The following is a 26,498-nucleotide window of genomic DNA, read 5'->3' as shown; positions in this document are numbered from 1 at the left end:
GGCATATTCTTTAAAACTTCTTTAAAAATTGGGTTTTCATACTTAACTTTTGTTAGTTGCATTTTACAAGAATACAATGGTCTACATAATTATCGAAGCTCTCAAAACGCACGTTTTTGCAGAAGACCGTAAATCTCCAGGACTTTTACTTTCTAAGTTATCGCATATTCAAGTTTTAAATTTCCATAGCTTCACAAACCCGTGAGGTAAAACGGGGCAAGTGGATTTATGAAATCAATGCTTCATCTTAAAGCTCAAGTCAAGTACTATAAACTTGTATGGGTTCCGCTTGTCCCCAACGACCCAAATGAGAGCTAAAACGGCGTTTTATGTGTTTTGCGTTCGCTACAGGCTCGATACACGTCCATTTTTTTGTGTTAGTAAATAGACACATGGTTTCTTCGGCAAAGCTATGGAAAATATAAAGGCAAACAACTTTGTTAAAGAAATGACATTTCTATCTCTATCGAGTGCAGAGATATAGAGCATTTTCCAATTCTTTAAAAATTAGCTTTTCATACTTAGCTTATGTGGGTGGCATTTTACAAGAATATATGGTTCTATGTGATTATTGGAGGACTCAAAATACACATTTTTGTAGAAGATTCCAAATCTCTAGGACCTTTCCTTACAAAGTTATCGTTTTTGGCTCGTGAAGTTAAGAAAAAATAAAGCTTAAATAAGCTCGAATGACAGTGATCGCACCACCTGCCTCGGTGGATCCAGATCAATTCATTTCCACTAACAACAACTCCTGCCTGTGACACTTGTGGATGATGCAGAGGACTCCACGGTCTCTAGTAGCAGCAAGTGTCGGACTAACATTCCTTTCCGTCCCAAATTGACATGCATGGGCGTGGCCAGCTTTGCTGTTGATCATCACAAAGAATTAGATCACCAGAAAATGCACACTGAGAATGATCTGCTACTCCCAAGCATCATTCTGATGGCTCTTTGTGCAATCTCAGCTGATCTAGACCATTCGCGGGCAACTCACGGACGGTCAAACTATGCTATGCTATTTACAACTTTGTCGAAGAAACTATGTCTATATTTCGATTAGGTCGAAAACTGCGGGCTTTCGGGTGCAATTGGACAAAAAATAATTATTGAAATTGGACTGCAAATTGGACGTGGAACTGAACTGGTAATTAGAGCAGAAATTGCCACGATAGGACATTAAATTAGACTTGAATTTAGACTAATTTCAACTTAACTTCAAACCGCGTATGGACAAGGGGCATAGACATTTTTCGTTTTGTTTTCTCACACATAGGGTAAAGAACCGGTTTTAAGCAGTCTAAGCGGATCACTGATTGTTTTACCTTATTACAAGCGATGGATTGACTAAGTGGGGGATATCAGCATGCCAATCTTCTTGCTATCTTTAGTTCTTCAAGCTGTTACCATTGGAAGACACTATTGTTGTGCTAAACTTTTGATTTTCCGCTTTAAAAGTTGGAGCGGTGGAACTAATTTTGATCAGACCGAATATATTTTCACCCTCAAGGTGCTTTTTTAAGCAATCCTGAAATCTGATTTTTTTTACGTCCCCGTAAACAATCCCTCGAACTTTTCCCCCTATTCAGTAAGTTCGCGTTCCTATCCGCGACCTGCTAATCGGCATCTGATGCGTAATCGGCATAGCGTATCGGCATAGATGCGTGAAATGCCATCTGTCTAAATTGTTTATCGGGGCATCGGCGGTGAATGGCACCGTTCGGCAAACGGTATTCGTTGTCTCTTTTATTCTCTAGTGTTTTTATGGGAAACTGCGAGTTTGACGTCTCACTCGCTGTTCTTATGGATGGTGGGAGAACAAAAGAGGCAAACAAAGCAGTGCACACGGTCCGACTGCAGAACAGTGTTGTCAAAGCAAATAACATTGAAACACATCGTAGCTTCACTAAATTACTGAGAAAATCCTTCCCTTCAGCAGCGGCCCCCTTGCCTTCAGCAGCTGAAAAACGTATGTTTTTGGACAACAATTTTTAATTCATCATATTTCTGTTCGGAAACCCAGTAAATTGTGTTTGTGTGAATTAAATGTATGGATAAATGAGTTGTGAAGATGTTCCTGTCAAAAGATTTTGAAAATATGAATAAAAAGTGCATTTTAGGCTCATTTATTCTCAAATGATTAAAATAGGTGACACTGCTTAACTTGTTCCTTACCCTATTTACGCAAATTCGAAGATTTGCTATATTGACGATTGCCTGACATAGGTACGTCCTGACAATGTACCTCAAGGCAGCAGCATATTTCAAAATTATCGTACAAAAAGGGTCTGAAGAGTTCCGGAATTCCATGACATTTTGTGCACGCGAATTGTTAAACGATGAATTAGTGAACGAAAACAATATTTGAAAACAAACGCACATTACTCATTCGCAGGGCACGTACTCTCAGTGTTAGTGAGAACTGATACTTTTCAGCCAGCTCAAACTAATAACTTTGCTCGCAAAATACGTGGAAGAATTGAGTGAATCAGCTTTATTAGTTTTGCCAAAAAACCCTGTTAAAGTATTACCTGCTACCGCAGCTCATATTACTTGACCGCATCGTACGCCGCCTTGAAATCCACTAACAAATGATGCGCCTCCCTGTTTACAACTTCTGCCCAGAACTGCGAAGGAATGCATCGCGTCAGCTCAACCAACGATAGATTTGCTGCCGTTCTGTTGAGGTGTGTGTACTCTGTCGTGAATGGTTAACACTCAATTTCCTTTGCTCCATCTTGATGCTAATGAATTCTCTTCCTTCCTTGGTCCGGTCTTAGAATTTTGGATTTTTCCCATTACGATTCTCAACCGCACGAACAAATTGCTTAAAATGATCTACCACTTCTGACTGTTGCTTTAGGAAATATACGGCCGTGTACCTGCTGTAATGATCGATCAGCGTCCAAAAGTATTAGCTTCAGTATAGCTTCGTTGTCGCGGGTCTTCAGCAGTGGGCCATAACCTTTTGACTTGAGAAAGCAAGCAAAATGCGTCTGTATCGGCAATGGGAGCGTCAGCTGGCAAAATAGTTGGTGAAGGAATTTTAAGCCATCCTAAAGAAGTCGATCAGCTAACAACACAGAGGAGATTTCGTTGAAAACCTAACGTCCTCGGGATATGTCGACGTAGCGGTGTTGTTTCCGAGCGTTCCAGTGAATTAAACTTTGCGGCTAGCGCATACTTTCCCATTACGGTGATAGTAGATTAGAAAAACAAGATTGATAAGTATTTGATGTTTGGAAAAAAAAATATTTCACGTTAAGAGGCAAGTTTTGTAAACAGACAAAATGCACATCCATGGGGAATCCCCTTTCATCTTTTCTATTGTGCTTTGCTGCTTTGCGTGGAGCAAATCGTTTCAGTCCGATGTTATCTTTGCAAGCATCCGAGATGTGCCACCTCCATCGATAAACGAAGTTAAAATGCCATCCAGGGGCTGAAGAACGACAAAGCAGTTGGAAAGGATAGATAGCTTTTTAGCGGAACTTATAAAAATGGGCCTGGACAAGTGGGACAGCTGTTGGCATCAATTGATTGTTGAGATTTGGGATACAGAACGATTGCCGAAGGAGTGGAAAGACGGGGTTTTCTGCACAATCTACAAGAAAGGCAATAAGCTGGAATACCGGCTACAATGTGCTTACCCAAGTCATCCTTCATGGGCTATCGCCAATAACCAACCGATTCGTGTGTGTGATTCGTGCCAATTCCAAGTCCCCACGCATCACCTGTTCGTTTATTTCAAAGCCGCATATGATAGTGTAAACCGACAAGAGCTATGAAAAATACTGCACGATTTTTTTTGTATTCCTAAAAGCCCTGTTCTTCTTTACAGAACCGGGCCATTGGTTAGTTGTTTCATGGCAAATTTAAGAAATATCACATGATATAGATCCCAACGTTTACTCAAAATTCAACTTTTTTTGAACCTGTTAGGCCCCTTGGCGAACGAGGGGTCCACTATTTCGAGGTATTGAAAGTGTAATTCTTATTTTTTTAACCATTTTCAACCAATTAAGCGCAAAAGTTCCAATATTTGAACACCTCGTGTCAGTAGTGGCCCCGTTTCAGCGAGAATTACTCATATGCTTTCTGCATAATAAAAGATTATTCATACAATCCCAAATTTTCAACCGACCAACTGAGAAGCAGACTGGCTTTCAACAGAAATTTGGTTCCATTGTGCGAAAGCAACGAATAATTGAAAAACTTCATTTCCCATCAAAGTACTAAGTACTCTGGGGCAAGACAAATTTTCCCTTATCGAAAATTGCATTCCATCAGCAGCCAGAAAAGCAGCTAGCTAGAGCACACAAACGACCTCTTACTTTCTTGATAACAATATCGATTTTTGTCAGTTTTTCCTCGCTCCGTTCTTCAGTCAGGCAAGGCAGCAGGCAGCAGTGTGAAAACAAGTAATTTATCCGGACTTTACTGGACAACACTCTCCCTTATTTTTTATGACCATCGCATTTTCAAACCTTCTTTCTTCCATCCACTCACACCCAAAAACGCTGCGCGTTTTATTGAGGGTGGGTGGGCGAATCACACAAAAAATATACACGATATTATCGTCGGTTCGGGCTTTTTTTTGGGTGAAAAATTCCATTTTAGTAAATATTCCTTCCTCTAACAGGAGAAGCAAAAAAGCAGTTTTCCTCTTGTCCTGTACCACGTCAGCTCACACGACGCCAACTTGGATCGCTGTAAAATGCAAGAAAATCAGCTTGCAAAAATAAAATCGTTTAAGAAATAATCCAAAAGGAAATGTCCATTTTTCCTTTCCCCGGTCCCTTCATACATACATACATACAAAACAGCACACACACACACACACACACACACACACACACACACACACACACTCGTACGGTCTACATACGGGACCCAAATACATTAACCAAAAAACAGGGATGAAGCAAAGCTGGCTGATTATGAAAGATATCGCCAATACTTTGCTGCGAAAGGACCATTCGCAAACGGTGCCACAACCCCACACACACACTCGGGGTCGGACAGGAAAGTCCGCCTCCGCCACCGGTTGGTTCGTCGCTTGCGAGCGTTTCTCTTCTTTTGCCAAACGGAAAATTCCTTGCACCAACTTTTTGCAACCCACCGTCGTCCCGGGAGCCGGGAAGGATTCTTTGGCATTTTTTTTTTGTTTCGTTTCGTTTCGTTTCGTTCGCTTTTTCCTTTTTCCGTCGGGGTCACGAAAACACATTTATTTATGTACGTTCCCGCTGAGCTGTGCGCTGTCCTCCCGGTGGGATGGTCGTAGGTCCTGGGAGGGCAAGGGGGGTCGACGAGAGTAGCTTTTCCGTTTCGGTCCGTTCGGGTGGGGCGGGGGGGATCTTTTTTTGTCGCTGATTTTTCTTCGGTTCGGTTTTTTCTTTATTTTTTGAAACTCAACTTGCTTTTAGGGCCCAACCGCCTTGTTTCGTTTCGTTTCGTTTCGTTTCGGTGGTAGTGGTGGAAAGTATTTTTCGAGGAAAAAAATAAAACGCGGAGAGATGATTAATGTTTTACGATACGCTTATGTACTGCGCGTTGTTCTTGTTTCCCATCCGTTCCAATTCCCCGACCCACCGAGAAGCTGTTTCGATAAAAAAAAATTCACCAGAAGGAGCTCGGTCTTATTTTCAACTTTTTATTTTCGAAATCGAGCAACACACACAATGGCGAAGGCAAAGTAAGCGCTTCTGCTGGTAGGAGAGGTAGCTCTTGGCTGTCATCGTTCGTTTCGATGGGTAGGTGGTGACGTAGGAAAGTTTGAAAGGGGCTTTGAATATTATATTCTGATCCAAGCAATCGGTTGCTTTCTCCGATTGTGTTACTTTTCACCGTGCGCTTGTACTAATGACAGCAGCAATAATCATCGCCGCCATGATTTGAATAGATTGCAGCTCACAACAATTCGAGTGCTTTTGTACTAGGTACGTCAACTACTCACTATACTGAGTGACGGACGGGCGCGGAGGGAATTTACGCAGAAACATAATCGCGCTTCAGGGACCCGCACCTGGTAAATATTTCATGGCTGTGTAAAACCTTCGTTTTTTGCTTACGTAGGACTACGTCTTACTGGAACATAGCCAAAACAGGTGGTCGTAACAAAAATCTTTCTCGAAAAATGGTCAGGTTTTGACCTTTAAGGGGACATAAACGACTAAAACTTTTGAATATTTTATTATTTTTTTATTTTAGATTTTGATTCTGCAGTCTTTTCCGCTTATTTTGATACTAATTTTATGATGATACGACCAGACTGTTTAGTCTACACTGTTCGGTTCATGAGATATGAATTTTTGAAGTCAGGAAAGCCGAGTTTGTCGGCCATAACTTGGAAAAACAAGAAAAATCTTATCATGAAAATTTTATCATCAAAAAATTAGAAATTGACTAACTAGAAAAAAAACTATTGCAAAATTTCCATATGACAGACAGACATAATTTTCCGATTTTCCATTAGAGTTTTCCACCATCAGTCAACTTGAAATTGGACTAAAAATTCAAAATGAATATAAATTGGATTAAATGTTTTAAAAATTTAATGTAAAACTGTAATTTTTTCATACGTTTCGACTGTGTGTTGTATGTGTCTGATATCAGTGTTCAAGTTAGGCATGCTATTAGAATTGAATTTGGACTTGAAGTTAAGCATAAATTAGGCTTGAAACTTGACATTTCATTCATAGCTGGACTTGAAATTGGACGTAAAACAATGAAACAGGAAATACATAACACTAAAAGAACAAACGATAGACAAGAGGAAAGCGCAAGGAAATGGCAGAAAAGTGAGAGCAAGATAAAACAAACGATTGCAGAAAAGTAGAAAAAATGGAACTATTTTTACTTAAATAATTCACTTATTGGACAAATAGTGGCAAATTTAATTACTAACTGTGAACTTCTGGATAACAGAAATTACTTTGTTTTACATTAAATTTTAAAGGAAAGGTGTGGCACATGGCTCAGCGTGTCCCAGAGTGGGCACGCCGGTGGCGATGTTGTAAAAAGAACGAAGTGCGGAATACCGAAAAATAACTTAGACGGTATCATCACATTAGGTCACAATATTGGTCGCAATGCAAAACCACACTATTTGGTTAACTATTAACTTAATATTAAGTTGAACGGAGACGACTAATAGAAACAGCGCGAGCCACTCTGGTTTATGCTGATGATGAAAAATATTTGGTTGGGGTTTCTAAAGAAGTAACTCGTTCTACTCTATTTTGGTCAGTGTTTACCAACAAATTGGTACACATAAAGTCATATGTTATCAAGGAGTTCACGGTCAAAAAAAGGCAGATCCTAGAACATTACTTAATTCTCTTCGGACTGGATCCTTTGCGGAATCTTTTATCGGCAGATGTTAAGCTGGTTTTCGAGAAGGTTTGCTCCACGACGGATCAAACATTTAGTCTGCAAAATATCAAAAATGTGCAGTTTACAGATTCATGGTTTGTTTGGTTGTGGATTTCCAGGCGGCGTAAGATTTAATCAAGCGACACGAGCTACGGCAGGTAATGCTTGAACAACCTTTTGCGACTAAACTGACATGCACTGGATGAATCCAAATCAAGCATCGGAATAGTGAGTGAGATCTATGTCTATGATTTTCTGTTATTTTTTATTGTCTTTTGTGGCATTTTTGATGGTGCCTTTTAGTCCTTATTTGTATTCTGTTTTGGTCTCTTTTGACATTGTTGTTTGTCACTTCTTTGGCGTTTTTTAGCGTCTTTTCGTCGTCCTTCGTCTTTTGCTTTCATCGGCCTTTCGCCTACTTGTCATCACTTTTTCGTCATCTTTTCGCTGTGTTTTCGTCACCTCGTCCTTGTCTTTTTGCTGTTATTTCATCGTGGTTTTCTCGCTATCTTTGGGTAGTTTTTTCGATGAGTTTTCACCGTCTTTTTTCCATTTCTCTGGCATATTTTTGTCGGCTGTTCATGGTCTGTTCGTCATTTGTTGATTTCCATTTTTGCATTTTGCATCACTTTTCTCAACGGATTTTTACCGTTTTTTGTCCTCTTTTTTGCTATTGTTTCGTTGCCTTCATTATAAAATGGTCATTTTGTCGATTTTTTCGTCTGTTTTTGTCATCTTTTTCATCGTTTTTTTGTGGACGATATCGTTGTCTTTTCAACACTTTTTTTTGGTACCATTTTCTCATCGACAACAAACAATCAAGACAACCAACTGCCACAAAAGACGATCTTCAAGACTGTAGCAGTGACCTTCAACCCTCATGCCCTTTTGACATACAAAAAAACCTAATAAAAAAGACAACAAAAATGCTGTTTTTACCCTTGTTTCGCCATTCTTTTGTCGCCTATCCTGTATCCTATATTCATCGTTTTTTTACGTATTTTATCGCCTTTTTGATGCTTTTCAAATGATTTTTTGTCATATTTGTTTTTTTTCTTAGTTTTTCGATGGCATTTTGCCAGTTGCCAGCGTTTTTGGGCGTTTTTTCGTTCATCTTCATCGTATTTTCATTTTATTTCCGTCGTCTGTTCCGTGTTCATTTTGACACCTTCAAGCGTCTTTTTGTCTGCAGTTTTTGGAGCGTCTTCCAATTAAATTCTGCTTTCTTTTAGATAAATTTCAGGTCTTTATGTCTGTTTCGACTTTTTTTGTCACTATTTTGACATCTTTCATCATCTTAGTGTTGTTTTTTTATGCCTTTTTGCCGTCTTTTTGTTGCCGGTTTTTCGTTTTCGTCGTCGCTTTATCGTATTTGTCATTCCTTGTCGTATTTTACATTATTTACATTATTTCTACGTCTCTTCAGAGAACTATTGTCATAAATTATCCCTTTTTTGGCGGTTTTTATCGTATTTTTGTCTTCTTTCGTCTTTTTCCATTGGACTTTTCGTCTGTCATTACCTTTTGGCATATTTCCGCAGTCTTTTTTGCTGTTTTATTATCGTTTTTTCGTCGTTTTTTTGTCGCCCGTTTGCTGTCTTTTTGTCTTTCTTTCGTCGGTTTTTTGTCACTTTTTTGTTGTTTTTTCCTTTTTTTGTCATATTTTTCTTAAATTTTCGATGGCCTTTTGCCAGTTTTGGCGTTTTTGTGCGTTTTTCGTTATCCTCTTCGTATTTTCATTTTATTTTCGTCGCCTGTTCCGTGTCCATTTCGACACCTTCAAGCGTCTTTTTGTCTGAAGTTTTTGGAGCGTCTTAGTAGAATACGAAACCTGAAATTAAATAGAAAGAAAACTATTCCAATTGAATTCTACTTTCTTTTTATTTAATTTCAGGTCTTTTCGTCTCTTTTTTTGTGTGTTTTTCTTTGTCGATTTTTTGGTTACTATTTTGTAAGTCTTAGTGTTGTTTTTTCGATGTCTTTTTGCCGTCTTTTTGTTGTCGTTTTTTCGTTTTCGTCATCTCTCTGCTGTATTTGTCATTGTTTGTCGTATTTTTTGTTCTTTTTGCTGTTGTTTTGGCATCTTTCCTTCATAGTTTCGCTATCTTTACATTATTTCTTCGTCTCTTCAGAGAACTATTGTCATAAATTATCGCTTTTTTCTCGGTTTTTATCGTATTTTTGTCTTCTTTCGTCTTGTTCCGATGGGCTTTTTGCCTGTCATTACTTTTTGCCATATTTCTGTAGTCTTTTTTGCTGTTTTATTACCATTTTTTCGACACAACTTTCGTGTTTTTTTTGCGTCTGTTCTTTTTGTTTCGTTTTTTTCGACGGCTGTTGCCGTTTTTGTTGTCTTTTTCGCTGCTGTTTTGGGTGCTTTTCGTGGTCGTCGCCGCCTTTTCCTCGTTTTTTTTGTCATCGTTTCGTTTTGTTTATTATTCTTTCATTACTTTTAGGCCAGTTTTTGCGTCATCTCATTCGTTGTTAGTTGCTTTTTACTGCCTCTGTGTTGTGCCTTCCATCGTATGATCGACATCCTTTCGTCGCCATTTTTTGCATGTTTTGTCGCTTTTTTCACAACTATTTTCTAGCGACTTTTTGTCATTTTTTGTTGTTCTTGTTGCACGTTTCTTTTCACCATCTTTTCGTAACTCTTTCCACATTATTTCAACGCATGTTTGTCATAATTGTGCCGTCTTTCTCCGCCTCTACGTCGTCTTTTTCTCGTCTGCTTGCTGTCTTTTCGTTGTTCATTGTTATCTCATCGACGCCCTTTTGCCATTTTTTAATTTTCTATAAAATTTATTTTTGTTATCTTTTTATGGTCTTTTCGTCATCTTTCCCTCGTATTTTGGTCGACCGTCGACTTGGATTTCGACGCCTGCTTTTGGCATTTTTTGCCGCTTTTTCGCTGGTTTCTGTAGTCTGTTTTGACGGGTTTTCATCGTATTTTTGTCGTCTTTCATCTTTTTTCTATGGACTTTCCGTCTATTTGTCATTACCTTTTGCCATGTTTCCGTCGTCTCTATGTCGCCTATTTACTGTCTTTTTGTTGATCTTTTGTCGGTTTTTTGTCATCTCTCTTTTGTTTTTTCTTTGTGTCTTTGTCTTATTTTTGTTGTGTTTTCATCATCTTTTTTTGCGTCTGCTCTTTTTGTTGTTTTTCCGACGGCTGTTTCCGTTTTTATTGTCGTTATTTTGTAGTCTTTTCTTCGTTTTCTCGGCATGGTTTTTTGTCGTCGTTTAGCCAGTTTTTTTATTGTCCTTTCATCGCTTTTATGTCATTTTTTTGTCGTCTTGTTCGTTGTTAGTTGTCATTCTACCGCTTCTGTGTTGTGTCTTCTGTCGTATGTTGGACATCTTTTCGTTATCTTTCTAGCATGTTTTGTCGCTTTTTTCACGACTTTTTTCTAACGACTTTTTGTCATTTGTTGTTGTTCTTTTTGTTCTTTTTACCATCTTTTCGCAACTATTTCATCACCATTTCAACGCATCTTTGTCATCATTTATCAGTCATCCGCCTCTCCATCGTCTGTTATTTCGCAGCTTTCTTTTCTTTATAGTTTTGTTATCTTTTTATGGTTTTTTTGTCATCTTTTCGTCATATTTTTGTCGCTCTTTCGTCGGTTTTTTGTCATCTCTTTGTTGTTTTTTCTTCGTTTCTTTGTCGTATTTCTGTTGTGTGTTTTCATCATCTGTTTATCCTTTTTGCGGTCTGTTCTTTTTGTCGTTTTTTGAACGGCTGTTGCCGTTTTTGTTGACTTGTTGGTGTCTTCTTTGCTTTTTTGTCATCGTTTTCTGTCGTCATTTCGCTATTCTTTCTATTGTCCTTTCATCACATTTTTGTCATTTTTAGTGTGTCTGTGTTATGCCTTCCGTCGTATGTTTGACATCTTTTCGTTGCCATTTTTTTTTGCATGTTTTGTCACTCTTTTTTGTTATGCTTTTCTAACGACTTGTTATCATTTTTTATTGTTATTGTTGAACGTTTCTTTTCACCATGTTTTCGTAACCTTTTCGTCATCATTTCAACGCAACTTTGTCTCTACGTCGTCTTTTTCTCGTCTGCTTGCTATCTTTTCGTAGTTCATTGGCCATCATATTGTTATCTCATCGACGCCCTTTTGTCATTTTATAGTTTTCTATAAAATTTATTTTTGTTATCTTTTTATGGTCTTTTTGTAATCTTTTCCTCGTATTTTGGTCGACTGTCGACTTAGATTTCGATGCCTGCTTTTGGCATTTTTTGTCGCTTTTTAGCTGGTTTCTGTAGTCTGTTTTGACGGTTTTTCATCGCTTTTTTGTCGTCTTTCATCTTTTTTCAATGGACTTTTCGTCTGCTTGTCATTACCTTTTGCCATGTTTCCGTCGTCTCTATGTCGCCTATTTGCTGTCTTTTTGTTGATCTTTTGCCGGTTTTTTGTCATCTCTTTCTTGGTTTTTCTTCGTGTCTTTGTCGTATTTTCGTCATCTATTTCTCTTTTTTGCGTCTACTTTTTTTGTTGTTTTTTCGACGGCTGTTTCCGTTTTTACTGTCGTTATTTTGTAGTCTTTTCTTCGTTTTTTCGGCACCGTTTTCTGTCGTTGTTTAGCCAGTTTTTTTTATTGTCCTTTCATCGCTTTTATGTCATTTTTTTGTCGTCTTGTTCGTTGTTAGTTGTCATTTTACCGCCTCTGTGTTGTGTCTTCTGTCACATGTTGGACATCTTTTTGTTACCTTTCTAGCATGTTTTGTCGCTTTTTTCTAACGATTTTTGTCATTTTTTTTTTTGTTCTTGCTGCACGGTTCTTTTAACCATATTTTCGTAACTCTTTCATCATCATTTCAACGCATCTTTGTCATCACTGTGCCGTCTCTCTTCGCCTCTCCGTCGTCTTTTTTGCTGTCTTTTCGTTCGTTCATTGGTCACCATATTGTTATCTCATCGGTGCCTTTTTGTTATTTCGCAGCTTTTTTTCTTTATAGCTTTGTTCTAGATCTTTTTTTCATCCTTTCGTCATATTTTTGTCGCTCTTTCGTCGGTTTTTTGTCATCTCTTGTTCTTTCTTCGTTTCTTTGTCGTATTTCTGTTGTTTTTTCATCATCTATTTATCCTTTTTGCGGTTTGTTCTTTTTGTTGCCATTTTTATTGTTGTTTTGGTGTCTTTTTATCGTAATTTGGTCGCCTTTTCTTTGTTTTTTTGTCAACGTTTGTTTCCTGTAGTCGTTTCGTTATTTTTTATTGTCCTTTCATCACTTTTTTTGACAGTTTTGCGTCGTCTTGTTCGTTTTTAGTTGTCTTTTTACTTGTTCCTTTTCTTTTTAGTATGTTTTGTCTCTTTTTTGCCGCTTTTCTGTGATCTGTTTTAGCGTATTTTCTTCAACATTTAGTCGTTTTCTTCGATTTTTTGTCATTATATTATCACCTTTGTCGTTGTTTCGATTCTTGTCTGTTCTGATGTCAATACAATATAAATATTTTGTCTTTTTACTGCCTTTTCGTCGTTCTTACGCCGTCCTGTCGTAGATATCCGTCACCTTTGTGACGGTATAAAGTATCTTTTAGTCGTTTTTTGTCGTGTTTTTTGGGCAAAAGACACCAATGCCCATCTTTTCATCGTGTTTTCATGTTAAATCCGACGTATTGCCATCGTATTTCGCTGTAACACATTTGACGAGTGTTTAAAAGTATATTTGGTTGAACATTAAACCAAGGTTAGTCAAGAGAGGTTTTCTGATGTTCAAATTTGTTTTTCACCCCCGCTGGGTTACCCTTGACGATCACCGAAATTTTCAAAGCGGAAACCGTTGAATGTATAAACAACGCCGATGGTTGCTAACCAATCGTTCCGCGCACTTCTGTTCTACAAACTGTGAAAACTAGATCACCTATTTTAACTCACCTTGCATTAAACATATGAACGTATGTTTTGCTGGGAGATTGTCGATTTAAAGCACGAGGTTGCTCGGAATTAGGCACCGAAAATCAGCCGCATGAAATTAGAGCGCCTCACAGTATAGAAAATGCGAAAAAAAAACAATCCGAGTAACGGTTAGTTCCTGAAAAAACTTATCTACGCATGCATCAGATGCGTCAATTTGAAAAAATATTCGTGAATTGGCCTCAGCCAGCCAGCAGCATGTTAATGAAACTGAATAAGTTTTTTGAGGAATGAAAAAAGATCTATGTCATCATGTTGGCCATGATTTTCGTAAAGTTGAAGTGAAGAAAAAACCAAACAGAGCTGGTACCTTGGTAACGGATAACAAACGTCAAACTGTGCCTGAGACTGTAAAAGTTGGAATCAAGTTTTTTTCGCTCCAGAATTTTAATTTCTACAGCAAAAGACACGATTTCTTGGGTATTTTCGGAATCATGGACAGTAAGTAGCATTATGTTGTGTTTGATTCAATTAAGTTCGCAATTCGGCATCAAATTTCCGTTGCGTTAATGGAAATTGTTTCGCACCACAAACGTGCCTTTCCATTAGTTTCAAAAACTCTTCTCAAATCAATTCAAATTATGATTGAATGTAAATTTTTCCACAATGGACCCTCGTTTACTGGCTGCTGTTCGTCCTCCAGAGCGTCCAAGTATCGATTTTTCTGTCATAAATTTTTATTATATAAGAAAAAAATACCTATCACCAGCCACACAGTCAGCCAGAGCCCAAGAGAACGGAGACTTGGAGACACCAGCGTGAAACCGACAGAAGCAGCCCAAAGCAGCAGAAAAAAATCGTATGCTTGAAATCCCAAAAAAAAAATGAAACGACGATAGAAAAAAATATATGAAAAACGAGAACCGGTCTCAGGAAAAATGTCATATCCCGTTCGTGTTTCCCGCTGCTCGGTTGCTCGGACGCGTTCCAAAAAAGGGGGAAAATCCAATATAAAAAGAAAAATCGGCCAACTGCAGACAAGCACCGGTACAGAGGGGCAGGGTGATGGAAATATACACTACCCTTGTATACCATATAATATTGAATTTCCAGCGCACGATAAGAGTTTTTATTTCTTTTCTGAGAAACCGAAAAAAAATTCGTTGGAAAACCGTGTTTAAAAAACTTTTCTCTTTTTCCCGTTCTACTTTCAGATCGCCCATCTCTCAGTTGTGTTGTACCCACCCGAACGAACCGTTTATTCCGACTAGGACGCGACGAACCGTCATGCTACCGCAACAGTATTGCCTCCGGTGGAAGTACCACCACAGCAACCTGCAGACCATGTTCTCCCAGCTGCTCGATCGCGGGTGCTTCTGCGACGTAACGCTGGCCTGCGAGGGCCAAACGATCCGCGCGCACCGGGTGGTGCTGTGCGCCTGCAGTACCTACTTCGACCAGCTGCTGACCAACTGCAGCACGACGGAGAAGGATCCGATCATCATCATGCGCGATGCCAAATTCGAGGACATCAAGTGCCTGATCGAGTTCATGTACAAAGGCGAAATCAACGTCGAGCACGGGTCGTTGGCGTCGCTGCTCAAGACGGCCGAAGAGCTGCGCATCAAGGGTCTGGCCGAGGTTAGCTGGCGGGATGACGAAAATGGCAGCACGGCCGGCAGCGATGCCAGCGGGCACAACAATAACAACAACAGTATGAGCGTGAAAAACGGTAACGCTGCTGCCGGTAACAATAATAACAACAATAACAGTATTAAAATTGTGGAAACTAAAAAGCTGCTGGCGCCACAGCATTCGCTAGCGGCGGCTGCAGCCGCAGCGGCATCCTCGCTGACTCCGCTGACGGTCAGTAGTTTGGAGAGCCGCATTTCGGACTCGCCGAATTTGCCACTGCTGACGCCGCTGGCGGCGGGCTCGCCGCGCAATCCCGCCAACTGCGCCTCGCCCATCAACTACTTCGGCAGCAAGAAGAAACGTGGTCGACCTCCGCTGGACGAAGAATACGATACGTTCCAACAGCTGTAAGTTACCTGGTTGCATCCCCTCTCTAGGTTAGAATTATTTATTAATTTTTTGTTTTGCAGACCGAAAATCTCGCACGTTGAGGGTGGCGCCGGTAGTTCTACGCCGTTCACGTCCAGCTCGCAGCTGGTGGCGGTCATGATGGACGACAGTTCCAACGAGCAAACCAATCGAGACGAACAGCAGCAGCAAAATCACCACCACCAGCAGCACCAGCAACAGCAGCAGCACCAGCACCAGCACCAGCAGCAGCAACACTCGGCGGCTGCGGCTGCCTATCTGGAGCAGCAGAGTCGAACGATTCCACCGGAAGCGCTGCACGGTATGGAGTTCGACGAGGATACCCACATTCCGCGGAAGTTGATTCCGAAGCTGGAACGACCCGATACGCCGCAGGACTATATGGCTAACATTGGGGCGAAGTTCGAGTACGACGACCAATCGCCACCGAGTCCGAACGATCAGACCACTTCGGTGTTTCTGACCGCCCAGGAACAGGAGGAGTGGAAAGATGTCGTCAAAATGAACGACTATCTGACCAAGGGCCGCCGGCCGCAGTTCTGGGAGGAACCGTTCACCAAGCGGGTGATGGACGGTATCAAGAACAAGACGCTGGAAATGAAGAAGGCCGCCAAGCTGCTGGGTGTTTCCTACGGGACGCTCTACGGACGGTACCGGGAGACGTACGGGTGCCTGAAGCATCCCTATCGGTGAGTTTTAACGTCTAGAACTAGGCTTTTGTTTTCTATATTGGGGTGCACTTTAGAAGTACGAGAAATGAACATGTAACGAAAAGTGGTTACGTCTTGCACGCTTATAAGTCAGCCGTTTTTCAAGTTTTTTGAAACTTAATGTTGGAACACCGGTGTTCATAGTAGCAGTTGCGATCCGGGATGCCTATCACAACGCAATATGGAAACCCCATATTGGAATCTCAGCCGTCAGTCGTTTTGATGCGTTGCAGGAAGCTCTATGGAACCCTCTTCCCAGTTCGACACGGTCCGGTCGTTTGCTTACAGCGTTCTTCTCAGTCGCGTCTGTTAAAATAGGTGATCATATCTCGTCTCCGTTTTCAGTTTGGTCTGACGTTCCACAAGGAAGCCACCTTGGGTCGCGTTTATTCTTGCTGTATACGAACGACGACACAGTTTTTCTGCAAAAAAAAAAACAGGTGGAAACTCTCGCTGAATGGTGTCATGTCGCTAAACATGCCTAAATGCTTGATAATCTTATTTGGTCGAAAACAATTACTTTTGCATTTTAACTATGCCTCAACGCAGTGGTTCCTAACCTTTTTTGTCCGCGAACCCCCGTGATGATGTTTCACAAATATACCACAAATGGTTCATGTATTTGTATGTTCCTGGCTGCAAAGCTTGAGAGTTGACTATTTTTGCTAAACAACGTGTCTCTCGTTTTAATGACCGCTCTTCGGATCAAGCGATGTTGAAAAGTATGCAGGATAAACCGCCGCTTTCTCCTAACCCTCATCGCATTTCTGCTATTGGAAGCTATTGGAAGTTGGAAAACTGCGGTGGGCCGGCCACGTCGGAAGGATGCCAGACGACTCTGCAATCCGTTCTTTTCAAAAGCCCCACCACCAAGGTGCCGGGGGCCCAACGTGCTAGACGGCACTATCAGGTTGAAGCCGGCTTGCCTGTGTCGAGACGCTCAACAATACACAGCCTACGAAGACTAAATCGTTCGGTTCGGATCTGTGCAAACTTTTCTACGGCTCGCTGATGCTAAAAAGTCATTTCCTGCCTGTTGTCTGTTTGCCTTGGAAATAATCCCTCCTGTAGTGCGCATGGAAAGTAAGCTTAGGCTCTAGTAGAATACCAAGATTCGTTACATGGTTCATTCAATTGAGAATATTACCATCGAATTGACGAAATCGATGAAAGATCATCGACTGCATTTTTTGATGCTGACAACGAGTTTGTAAATGGCTTCAAGTCCATAAAGAACTACCGGTCTAATAAGGGTTTTGTACATTATTAACTTCGTGTGGTGGCGTATGCTTCTTGATCGTAGCGTTTTACGAAGGGCAAAGTGGACCCGATTTCCCGCTTGGATGCGCCGCTGGATCTCCTTAGTAGTATTGTCCGCGGTCACCAGCGATCCCAAATACACGAACTCTTCTACCACTTCTAGTTCGTCGCCGTCAATGATTACCATCTGTGGGAGACGCGCGTTTGTTTCCTTTGAGCTTCTTCCTACCATGTATTTGGTCTTCGACGCATTTATTTTTAGCCCAATTCTCCTAGACTTCGCTTTCAGTCTGGCGTAGATTGCCTCCACCATCGCAAAGTTCCTGGCTGTGACATCGAAATCATCGGCAAAGCCTAGAAGTTGGCTACCCTTGGCAAAAGCCGCGCCTCTCGTTTCGATGCCCGCTCGTCGGATCACCCCCTCAAGAGCGATGTTGAACAGCACGCAGGGTAAACCGGCACCTTGTCTCAACCCTCGCCGCGTCTCGAAGGGACTCGAGAGTGTCCCAGAGATGCGTACGAAACACATCACTCGATCCAATGTAGCTCTGATCAGTCGCGTCAGTTTGTGCGGAAAACCGTGTTCGTGCATTATCTGCCATAGCTTGTCTCGATCGACTGTATCGTATGCTGCTTTGAGATCAATAAAGATGTGATGCGTGGGAACGTTGTACTCCCGACATTTCTGCAAGATCTGTCGGATAGTAAAAATATGGTCCGTAGTTGCGCGAGCCTCCATGAAACCCGCCTGATAATTCCCTAGGAAACCTTGTGCTATCGGTGACAACCGGCGTAACAGGATCTGGGAGAATACCTTGTAGGCGGCGTTTACCAGCGTAATACCACGATAGTTGCAGCTGTCTAGCCGATCACCCTTTTTGTAGATGGGACAAACCACTCCTTCCATCCATTCCTCCGGTAGCTTTTCCTCCTCCCAAATCCTCGAAATAACCCAGTGTAGAGCTTTTGCTAGCGTTTGTCCGCCATGTTTAGAAAGCTCTGCCGGTAGGCGGTCCTTCCCAGCGCCTTTATTGATCTTCAGCAGCCCGATTTCTCGGTTGACTCCTTGGAGATCAGGTGCTAGGATATTACTATCTTCCATGGGCGCTCCTAGGTTAATTTCCGTTCCGCCTCCTTCTGCGACTTCGCCATTGAGGTGTTCATCGAAGAACTGCTTCCATCTGTCGACCACCTCGCGCTCGTTTGTAATTAGATTCCCTCCCTCGTCACTACACATGTCAGATTTTGGTGTGTAGCCCTTCCGAGTTTGATTCACTTTCTCATAAAGTTTGCGCATGTCATTAGCTCGGAATAGTTGTTCTAATTCCTCACGATCTCTGTCCTCCTTTTGGCGCTTTTTCCTCCTCAGGATCGTGGTCAACTGGTTCCTAGCTCGTCGGTATTTGGCCAGGTTTTCTCTAGTGACAATACTTAGATAGTTTTTCTAGCAGTATTTTTCCTCTCCACCGCTTGTTGGCATTCCCCATGGAACCAATCATTTTGTGTACTCCGAGGCTCAATACCTAGTGCCCAGTCTCCGATGGCCGAGCATATTCTGCCCCAACCGTCTTCGAGGTTTGAAGCACCTGACTCCTCGGAAGAAGCCAGTGCCTCATTCAGTTTTCGTGCGTAGTTCTCGGTAGCTTGCCGGTTATCTAGCTGCCTGACGTTCAGCCGAGGAGGGCGGCTTTGACGTGTCGTTCGTGATGTTAGAAAAAAAACCGGCCCGCTATTAGAACGTGGTCAATTTGGTTCATAGTACGTTGGTCAGGTGATCTCCAGGTGGCTTTGTGGATATCCTTGCGCAGGAAAAAGGTGCTTCGGATCACCAGGCCTCGGGAAGCTGCGAAGTTTATACATCGTTGGCCGTTATCGTTCGTGTCGGTGTGCAGGCTATGGAGTACTACCACCGGTCTATACATTTCTTCCCTGACGACCTGGGCGTTCATATTCCCGATGACGACCTTGCTGTCCTGTGACGAGCAGCTGTCGTACGTTGCCTCCAGCCTCGCGTAGAACGTTTTTTTCTCATCGTCGGATCTACCTTTGTGCGATCCTGCATTCCACCCAGCCCCACAAAACCCGTTCCCAGTTCGTTGGTAGCGCCACCGCTCTGGTAAAACTGGGCCTTTCCGCCACGGATCTTCCATACCTTCTCTCCTTTGCGACAGATTTCCTGCAGAGCTACAATGCCGAGTTTGCGGGGTTCAAGCTGTTGAATCAGCACCCCCTGGTAACCTGCGAAATTTAGCGATCTGCAGTTCCAAGTACCGAGTCTCCATTCGTCATCCTTGTTCCGTCGCCTAGGTCGATGCCGAATATTCCGCTCCGAATATGCTTGAATGTTGTTAGTTTTTGAATTTAGGTGTGTAGCCGTGCTGGGGCAACACTACCGAGTCTCGCGATGGGGCTGCCATCTTATAGTGCCGAGACTCACTATACCTCCTTCCCGGTTAGTGTACGACCTTAGTTTCCACCGGGGTTGGTTACCCGATCTCCGCTAAGGTTACTCGTATTCTGCCTCATACCATGAGGAGGTCGGGATCGGAGTTGCTGGATAAGAGGCTAACGACCACTATGGGGTCTATATTCCGCATTATCCGGCCATTTACCAGGCTGCAACATATCGTCGGTAAAGAAAGCTCTTGTCACGTTTTCTTGCACCAGAAGCGTTTCCAAATGGTTCTATCGGCAGCGACCTTTGTCACTTGGCAATGGGAACGGATCTCGCCATGATAGATGACGAAGAGCAAAGCGTAAGAAGCGACGTTGAATCGACCCAATCTTTGCCATCACGTTTTGGTAATATCAATGCCAGACAATGGGACCGTATTCGAAAGACAAACGAATGAACGAACGTAATACCTTGAGACAATACCCGTTGGTGAAGCCTTTAGCGTTGCGGAAGACGAAACCCAAAGTTCCGGATGCTACGTCCGCAATGATAGGAAATGTGACGTCCGAACGATGATTGAATATCTAAAATAAGGCTGAGATCCTTCTCCTGTTTGATACTTTAGATTTTAGTGCCATTGAGCTTAATTGTTTATTTGTACATCAACAGGCCGTGTGGCCCAAATGGTAATTTAACCTAAAAACTACGCGCTATTGATAAAAAACGATTTTTCAGCAGGTTAAGGCTGACGTCAAATTCGAAGCTGGAGTAAAAACGGTCAAAGTGGCGTAGGAGACCGATAATCGTGCTGAAGCTGCTGTAGTTAGTCCGTCGATTCGGCACGTGTAGAAAGTGTCTATTGCGCAATGTACGACTCCGGACGTGAATATCAAGGTTTTCCAATATGTACGGGCAATCCACTCGTGAGGTCAATAAATCAGAGACAATTGTTGCTCTATTTACATCGCGACGAACATGAAGGGGGTCTAGGTCGATGAGCCTACAGCGTTGTTCGTAGCTTGGCAGCTGGAAAGGGTTATTCCACGGAAGTCTTCGAAGAGCAAAGCGAATGAATCTCCGCTGCACTGACTCGATTCGGCTAATTCCATTTTGATAGTAGGGACTCCAAACTGGAGCACAGTATTCAAGGTTGGAGCCGACTAGTGCACAATAAAGAGCTTTCAAGCAGTAAACATCGTTGAAGTTCTTGCCGATGCGCATAATGAAGCCAAGGTTCCTGCAGGCCTTGTCCACGATGAACGCGATGTGCTGTTTGAATGTAAGTTTAGAGTCGAGCAGTATCCCCAGATCCTTGACGCATGTCAGCATACAGGTATCCGTTGCCGCGTTCACACCAATTAATGCTTGGTAGATTGAAATCACCCAGAATAATAATGTCATCGGACGCAGATGCCATCGATGCTATTAGGTTAACTGAATTAATATGTGCATTCAGAATAACCGGGTCTCGGATGCGGTCAGGAGATACATAGATGGCACACAACAATAGTATACGGTATGAAAGTTTGATATTTACCCATACTTGCTCGACCGGTAACCACTCGACGTTTTCGATGACGAAGGTCTGCAACTGGCGGTGGACCGCAATCAAGACTCCGCCTCCCGTAGCTTTGCGGCTGTTGAGCACACTTCGATCACAGCGAAAGACTTCGTAGTTCGGCCCAAATATCTGCCGAGAGCACGTACGGTTGTCAAGCCAGGTTTCGGTCAGCACAATTATCTCGTACGGACTGTCGGCGCATGCTAGCAGGTAGTAAGGAACACTCGTGTTCATACCACCAACGTTCTGGTAATAGACCTGAATGGGATGGAGTTTGGAGAGGCTCGGTGGCGATGAACTAGAAGCGAAGACCGGATCAACAGTGGGGCTGGGATCAGCGATTTCAAACTTGCCTGGAAGGCGATTTTGGAAGCCCTGTTCCCTGCACCCACCAGCAGGACTGCGGCGGGGGGGTCGGGGGCGTCCATAATTCCATCTGTAGTGCGTCACGTTGGGCGAGGAGACATGCGGATGTCTGAGGTCACGGTCGTTCTGGTGGAATGTCAGTTCAGCAGTTGGAGTGTCGTCATCAACGTATCGTTCAGTAAGGACCGATGTCGGATCATGCAAATGCGTAGTACTGGAAACACGGTACGAATCAGTCGCCGGATGTATATTAACAAATGTGTACTTGCCGTGAAGAGAATTTTAGAAGCCACTTTCCCCGCACTCACGCGTAGGACCGGAACGACCGATGAACGCTGGCAGCAATAGCGCGACTACGGTGGCGGGGGTCGGGGGCATCCATAATACCAACAACAGTGCGTCCCAGTGTCATGTACCGCTGAATTCGTTCGCGCATCGTCGAATTCCCTAAATACTATTTCCTGTGGCCAAGTATCTGGGTTCAATGCCGCATTTTTGTACGCCAGTTGAGCGATTGAAGGTCGGTCCCCTTTTTCACCGGTGAAATTACACGAACGGGCTCCTGATTTTGTAAACCATCTCGAACAAGCCGCTCGACAACTTCATCAGAGGTCACGGTAGGGTGGAAACGCGAGAGGTACACCCAGAATAGCTTAGGCGGGGTGCTGACCACAAGGTTTTCGGGGTTCTCAACGAGTCTAGTGCCAGTAGTCGGTTTATTCGGGGTTTCCGAGTCACCGCGACGACGTTTAGCAGGACGATCGCGAGCTGGTATTCGCATTGGGGTTGCCGCATTGACCTTATCGGCGAATTTGGCTACCTCGAGCTGGGAGTTAAATATCACAGGTTGACGAATGCGAATAATGGAGCATTTTTCATGTTTCAGAAGTACTGCAGAAAGATTAACGGTCCCAAGTGACTGACTTGTGGAATTCCAGACGAGACCGGGAATGCATTTGGTTAGAAATCTACAACTGTGGCAGTCAGTTTACGACTTACAAGATAGGAACTGAACCAACGCAATACACTGCTGCTGATACTGAGGTCTTTCTAATTTAGCAATTTCAATAGCATATGATTGATTTTTGTTTGTTTGTTTGTGTGTTTGTTGCGCTGCCTTTTTTTCTTGTCTTTAGCTTGCGGGTCAACCAGCGAATCAATCCGTTTTAGCGAATGAACTACCTTAGGTACTTGGCGACCGATTGGGCACACAATTATGTACGAGAGAGTCAATCCAGCGTTGTCAGTATTATTTCCGTCGAGAACACCAATCCAGTCAATAGTGGCAAGGAATTCGGCAATGCTGTGGTGGTCAGCATTCCGAAAGTCACAAGCAACAGACAGGGTGGTTTTTGTTTGATTAGAACGATGGCATCACGCACATTGCCCAAATCGATGTAGTGTACACCGATTCGAAGGCAGCGTTTGATCGTATTGACCATCGAATACCGTTACGAACACTTTCTCGACTTCACAAAACTTTACTGAGTGGGTGGGGCTCCTAGGTCGAACGCTACGTTCGCTGCAGTTCAATTCCTGTTAATCTACACCATTTTAAAACAAATCGAGCGTACCCCAAGGCAGCATTATGGGCTCACTGCTTTTCTCACTGTACTTTAATAACATAGCATTACTACTGTGTTCTAATTCGTTTTTATTTTTTTCCTATTGTAGGGGGCCCTTCATGGCAGCCTCGCGGATGAACAGCATGTGGCCGGCGGCGGCGGCGGCAAGCGAGAGTGCCGCTGCCAACGTGGGGACCACCACCGACATCATGAACATGCTGCAGCGAGGCATCATCAGTCTGCCGAGGGCGGCCGAACTGATGCACACCACCCCCTCGACCATCAGCAGCTACCTGGAGCAAGTAAGTATGGTCCGGCTGCAGCAGGACGTTGCCAGCAAGCTGCTGGCTGCCGCCAGTGCAGCCTCGACTCCGGTTACGGTTACGCCGATTGCGGCTCCCAGTCTGGAGCAGCAGCAGCAGCAGCAGCAGGAAGCTGCGCTGGACATGAGCTGTCGATCGACGCCGGAGCAGGCGGTGTCGATTTCGCCCGTCGTCTGTACGATACGGACGCCACCGCCGCCTCCGGCGGTTCCGTAACCGGAGCGCAGGCAAAGGAAGGCAACGTTCTGGCCGAGACTGTGGAACACTTCGCTTAGGGTTTTTGCTAGAGTTAGCAAGGAGTACGAGAAAGAGGAGGGATCGTTGTTTTGTAATGATTCGTAGATTACTGAATTTCCAGTACACAGCGCTGTGTTGTACGTAGTAGGAACCCGGTAGATTGGGTAGATTGGGGCTGGCAGCCAGCCCCGTACTATCAGTAGTCGTAGATAGTCAGCCATCCGGAGGCAGTAGCCCGGCGGGTTCACGTTGTTTTAATCCAATGCCGTTTGTGTCTGTGCTCTGTATTTATGCTTGTAGCTCCAGGAAGTGACGGCACAATCCGATCATGATTCCCTGGCCGTTCTAAGTGCCAATACCAGTTCCGATGACGACCGAGCCCACCACCAGATGCCAACCATGTCGCTAATGTCCTCCCACGTGGAGCAACAGCAGCAGCAGCAGCAGCAGCTGCGGATCAAACCGGAGATCAGCATATCGGCACTGAAGAAAAACCTGCCTGCGGCTGCGACCAGCACCGGCACCGGTGGCGGCGGCGGCGGCGGCAGTAGCAGCAGCAGCAGCAGTAGTAGTGTCATTAGCAACAGCAACGGCGGCAACAGTGGCAGTCTAGCGAACGCACTGAGCGCTATTCCGTCCACTTCTGCTGCCGCGCAGTAATTTGCCGTGCATGCCATAAAATGTCCAACCTTTTTATAGCATACTAATAGGTGGTACGGTGTTGTGGTGGAAAGGGTGGCGGGCAGAGAATCTGCCCGGCCTGTCCGCCTGTGGCGGTGGAAAAAAAGGCGGCACGGAAATGTTAAATGTGATTTATTTGTGAAATATTTTATGTTTAGTTCGTAGACTTCTCCCGGCATGGTTTCAAGGCCTGCTACCATCATCGAAGCATGCCACTCTTGCAACCATGCTGGTTCCGTTCGTTGCCAACGAAACCGAACAGTTTCCTAGCGATGATCACAAAACAATTATTGTGACAGCGGGACGGATTTTATAGCAGAATTTAAAACCTAAATTTTAGTTCCATCCATCCATGGATTAATAATTGTGTATACCAACAAACTTTAAAGCGTTAGGTTTTAACAGTTCCACTAGCGTTTTAGGCTTTCGTTTTAATTAGTGAGAATCTTGCGTACTTCATCCATCTGCCTAGGATTAGGGAAAAAGGTGCTTATTTTATATTTTCACTTTAATTTTTTTTGTTTCTAAGGAGAAAGGTCTGTTGTTATATAGAACCAATGCCATCTCGTAGAGGTTAGGCTAGTTTAAATCGGTTAAATAAAACAAAAAATTACATATACTTATATATACAAACCCACACAAACAGAACAGAGATAGTCTGCCATTGATATTCCACCAGCAGAAGCTATTTTGAGTAGCCAAATTACACCTAATTTCATTGGTTTTAGTTTCCTATACTTCTGCGCGTTAAAATCGACTGATCTGTGAGATAGTTAGGTGTCCGAATCAAACGAATAGAAAAATCACATTCCAGGTCTACTTTGATCATTTTCATCTCAGTGCAGTGCAGGATTGGATCAACAATCGATAGTTGAATAAAGTAAACACAAAACGGTATTCTTAATTTTAGGAGAGCAATAAAACACACTAACAAACACACCTACAACACAAACACAAATCAGTAGCGTACACACCCCTAGTAGCAACTAGCAAGTATAATTTCAGAAAAACCTACAAACAAAAAAAAAATATGAGCCGAAAGATTCTTCAAAACAAACGGGGAAACGGAACAAAACAAGTTTCCTTTGTTTAGTTTTTTTTCCCTTTTCTTTTTTTTTTCTACTTTTGCTAAACAACGCAGAGAGCAAACGGAATGTGCAATCACTCTTACAACTACTACTAGCTAAAATAATAACTCTACACATACATACTATCTATATTTGATGATGGAATGGATCATAGCATAGAGCAGGTCCGGAGGAAGCTAGGAGCAGCACATATTTAATCACCCACCCCCGCTCCCCCTACGATGATAGTAAAGAAACGTGAGTAAGATAACAAACAAACAAACTAAATAAGAATAAAAGAGAAGCGATGTGTAAAGACAAACAACATATTTAAAAAAAAAGGTAAACGTAAAAGAAGAGAAAAGAGAAGTGAAAATGTGCCTGAATGGTTTCCCAAAACTACAAAATATTAACTACTACAAGAACTAGAACAACACTAAGGAAAAAAACAAAAGAAGAAGGATCGATAAATAGGGAAAGACAGAAGACAGAAGCAGCAAACAAACAAACAAAAAAACAGGAACAAGGAAGAAAGTTTCCTATTCTTGTTATTGTTGTTGTTGTTGTTTGGGGTTCAGTTCTGTCGGCGTCTGTCCGTCTGTCTGTCTGTCCGTTGCGCTTTTCTTTTTTTGTCGTCGTAACTATGTCGGAAGTATGTAATCGTGTCCAAGTAAAAAAAAACAAAATGATGATGATGATGATGATGTGTATTTATCAGTATATAGACTATCGATCGATTCAAACAAACAAAAACAAAACACACAGGATTTGCGTACTACTACTATTACTACTATGTGGATAATTATATAAAAGAACAAAGTAAAACTAAATAAATGAACAAGATGAAGAACATTTGAATGAAAGGGTTGAGCTTTTAGCCTTCTTACGTGCCGAAAAGTGTCGACAAACGTTGATGACAAAAAGCTGACGAACTTGTGGCAAACAGAAAAGCCAAAAATTTGGTGAAAAGATGACGACGGAAAAGTTCTCACAAGTACGCAAAAGACAGTGGAAAACAAACAGACAAAGAAACGAC

General features: G+C 42.7%; 1 protein-coding gene across 1 annotated transcript in view; it reads left to right on the top strand.

The window, feature by feature from the left end:
• LOC128735700 (protein abrupt) overlaps positions 1–26,248 on the top strand; it is a 108,567-nt gene extending 82,319 nt beyond the window's left edge. The window contains exons 3-6 of the mRNA XM_053830187.1: positions 14,448–15,275; positions 15,339–15,986; positions 23,264–23,456; positions 24,015–26,248. Of these exons, the coding sequence (XP_053686162.1) occupies positions 14,521–15,275; positions 15,339–15,986; positions 23,264–23,456; positions 24,015–24,374 (1,956 nt within the window). The 5' untranslated portion in view covers positions 14,448–14,520 and the 3' untranslated portion in view covers positions 24,375–26,248. The remainder of the gene's footprint in view (positions 1–14,447; positions 15,276–15,338; positions 15,987–23,263; positions 23,457–24,014) is intronic.
• Positions 26,249–26,498: the final 250 nt, after the last annotated feature.

Source organism: Sabethes cyaneus, chromosome 1 (assembly GCF_943734655.1).
Source record: "Sabethes cyaneus chromosome 1, idSabCyanKW18_F2, whole genome shotgun sequence".
In the NCBI taxonomy this organism is placed as follows: Eukaryota; Metazoa; Arthropoda; class Insecta; order Diptera; family Culicidae; genus Sabethes; species Sabethes cyaneus.
Note: the sequence above shows the minus strand (reverse complement) of the source record. Positions and strands in the feature narration are given on the sequence as shown.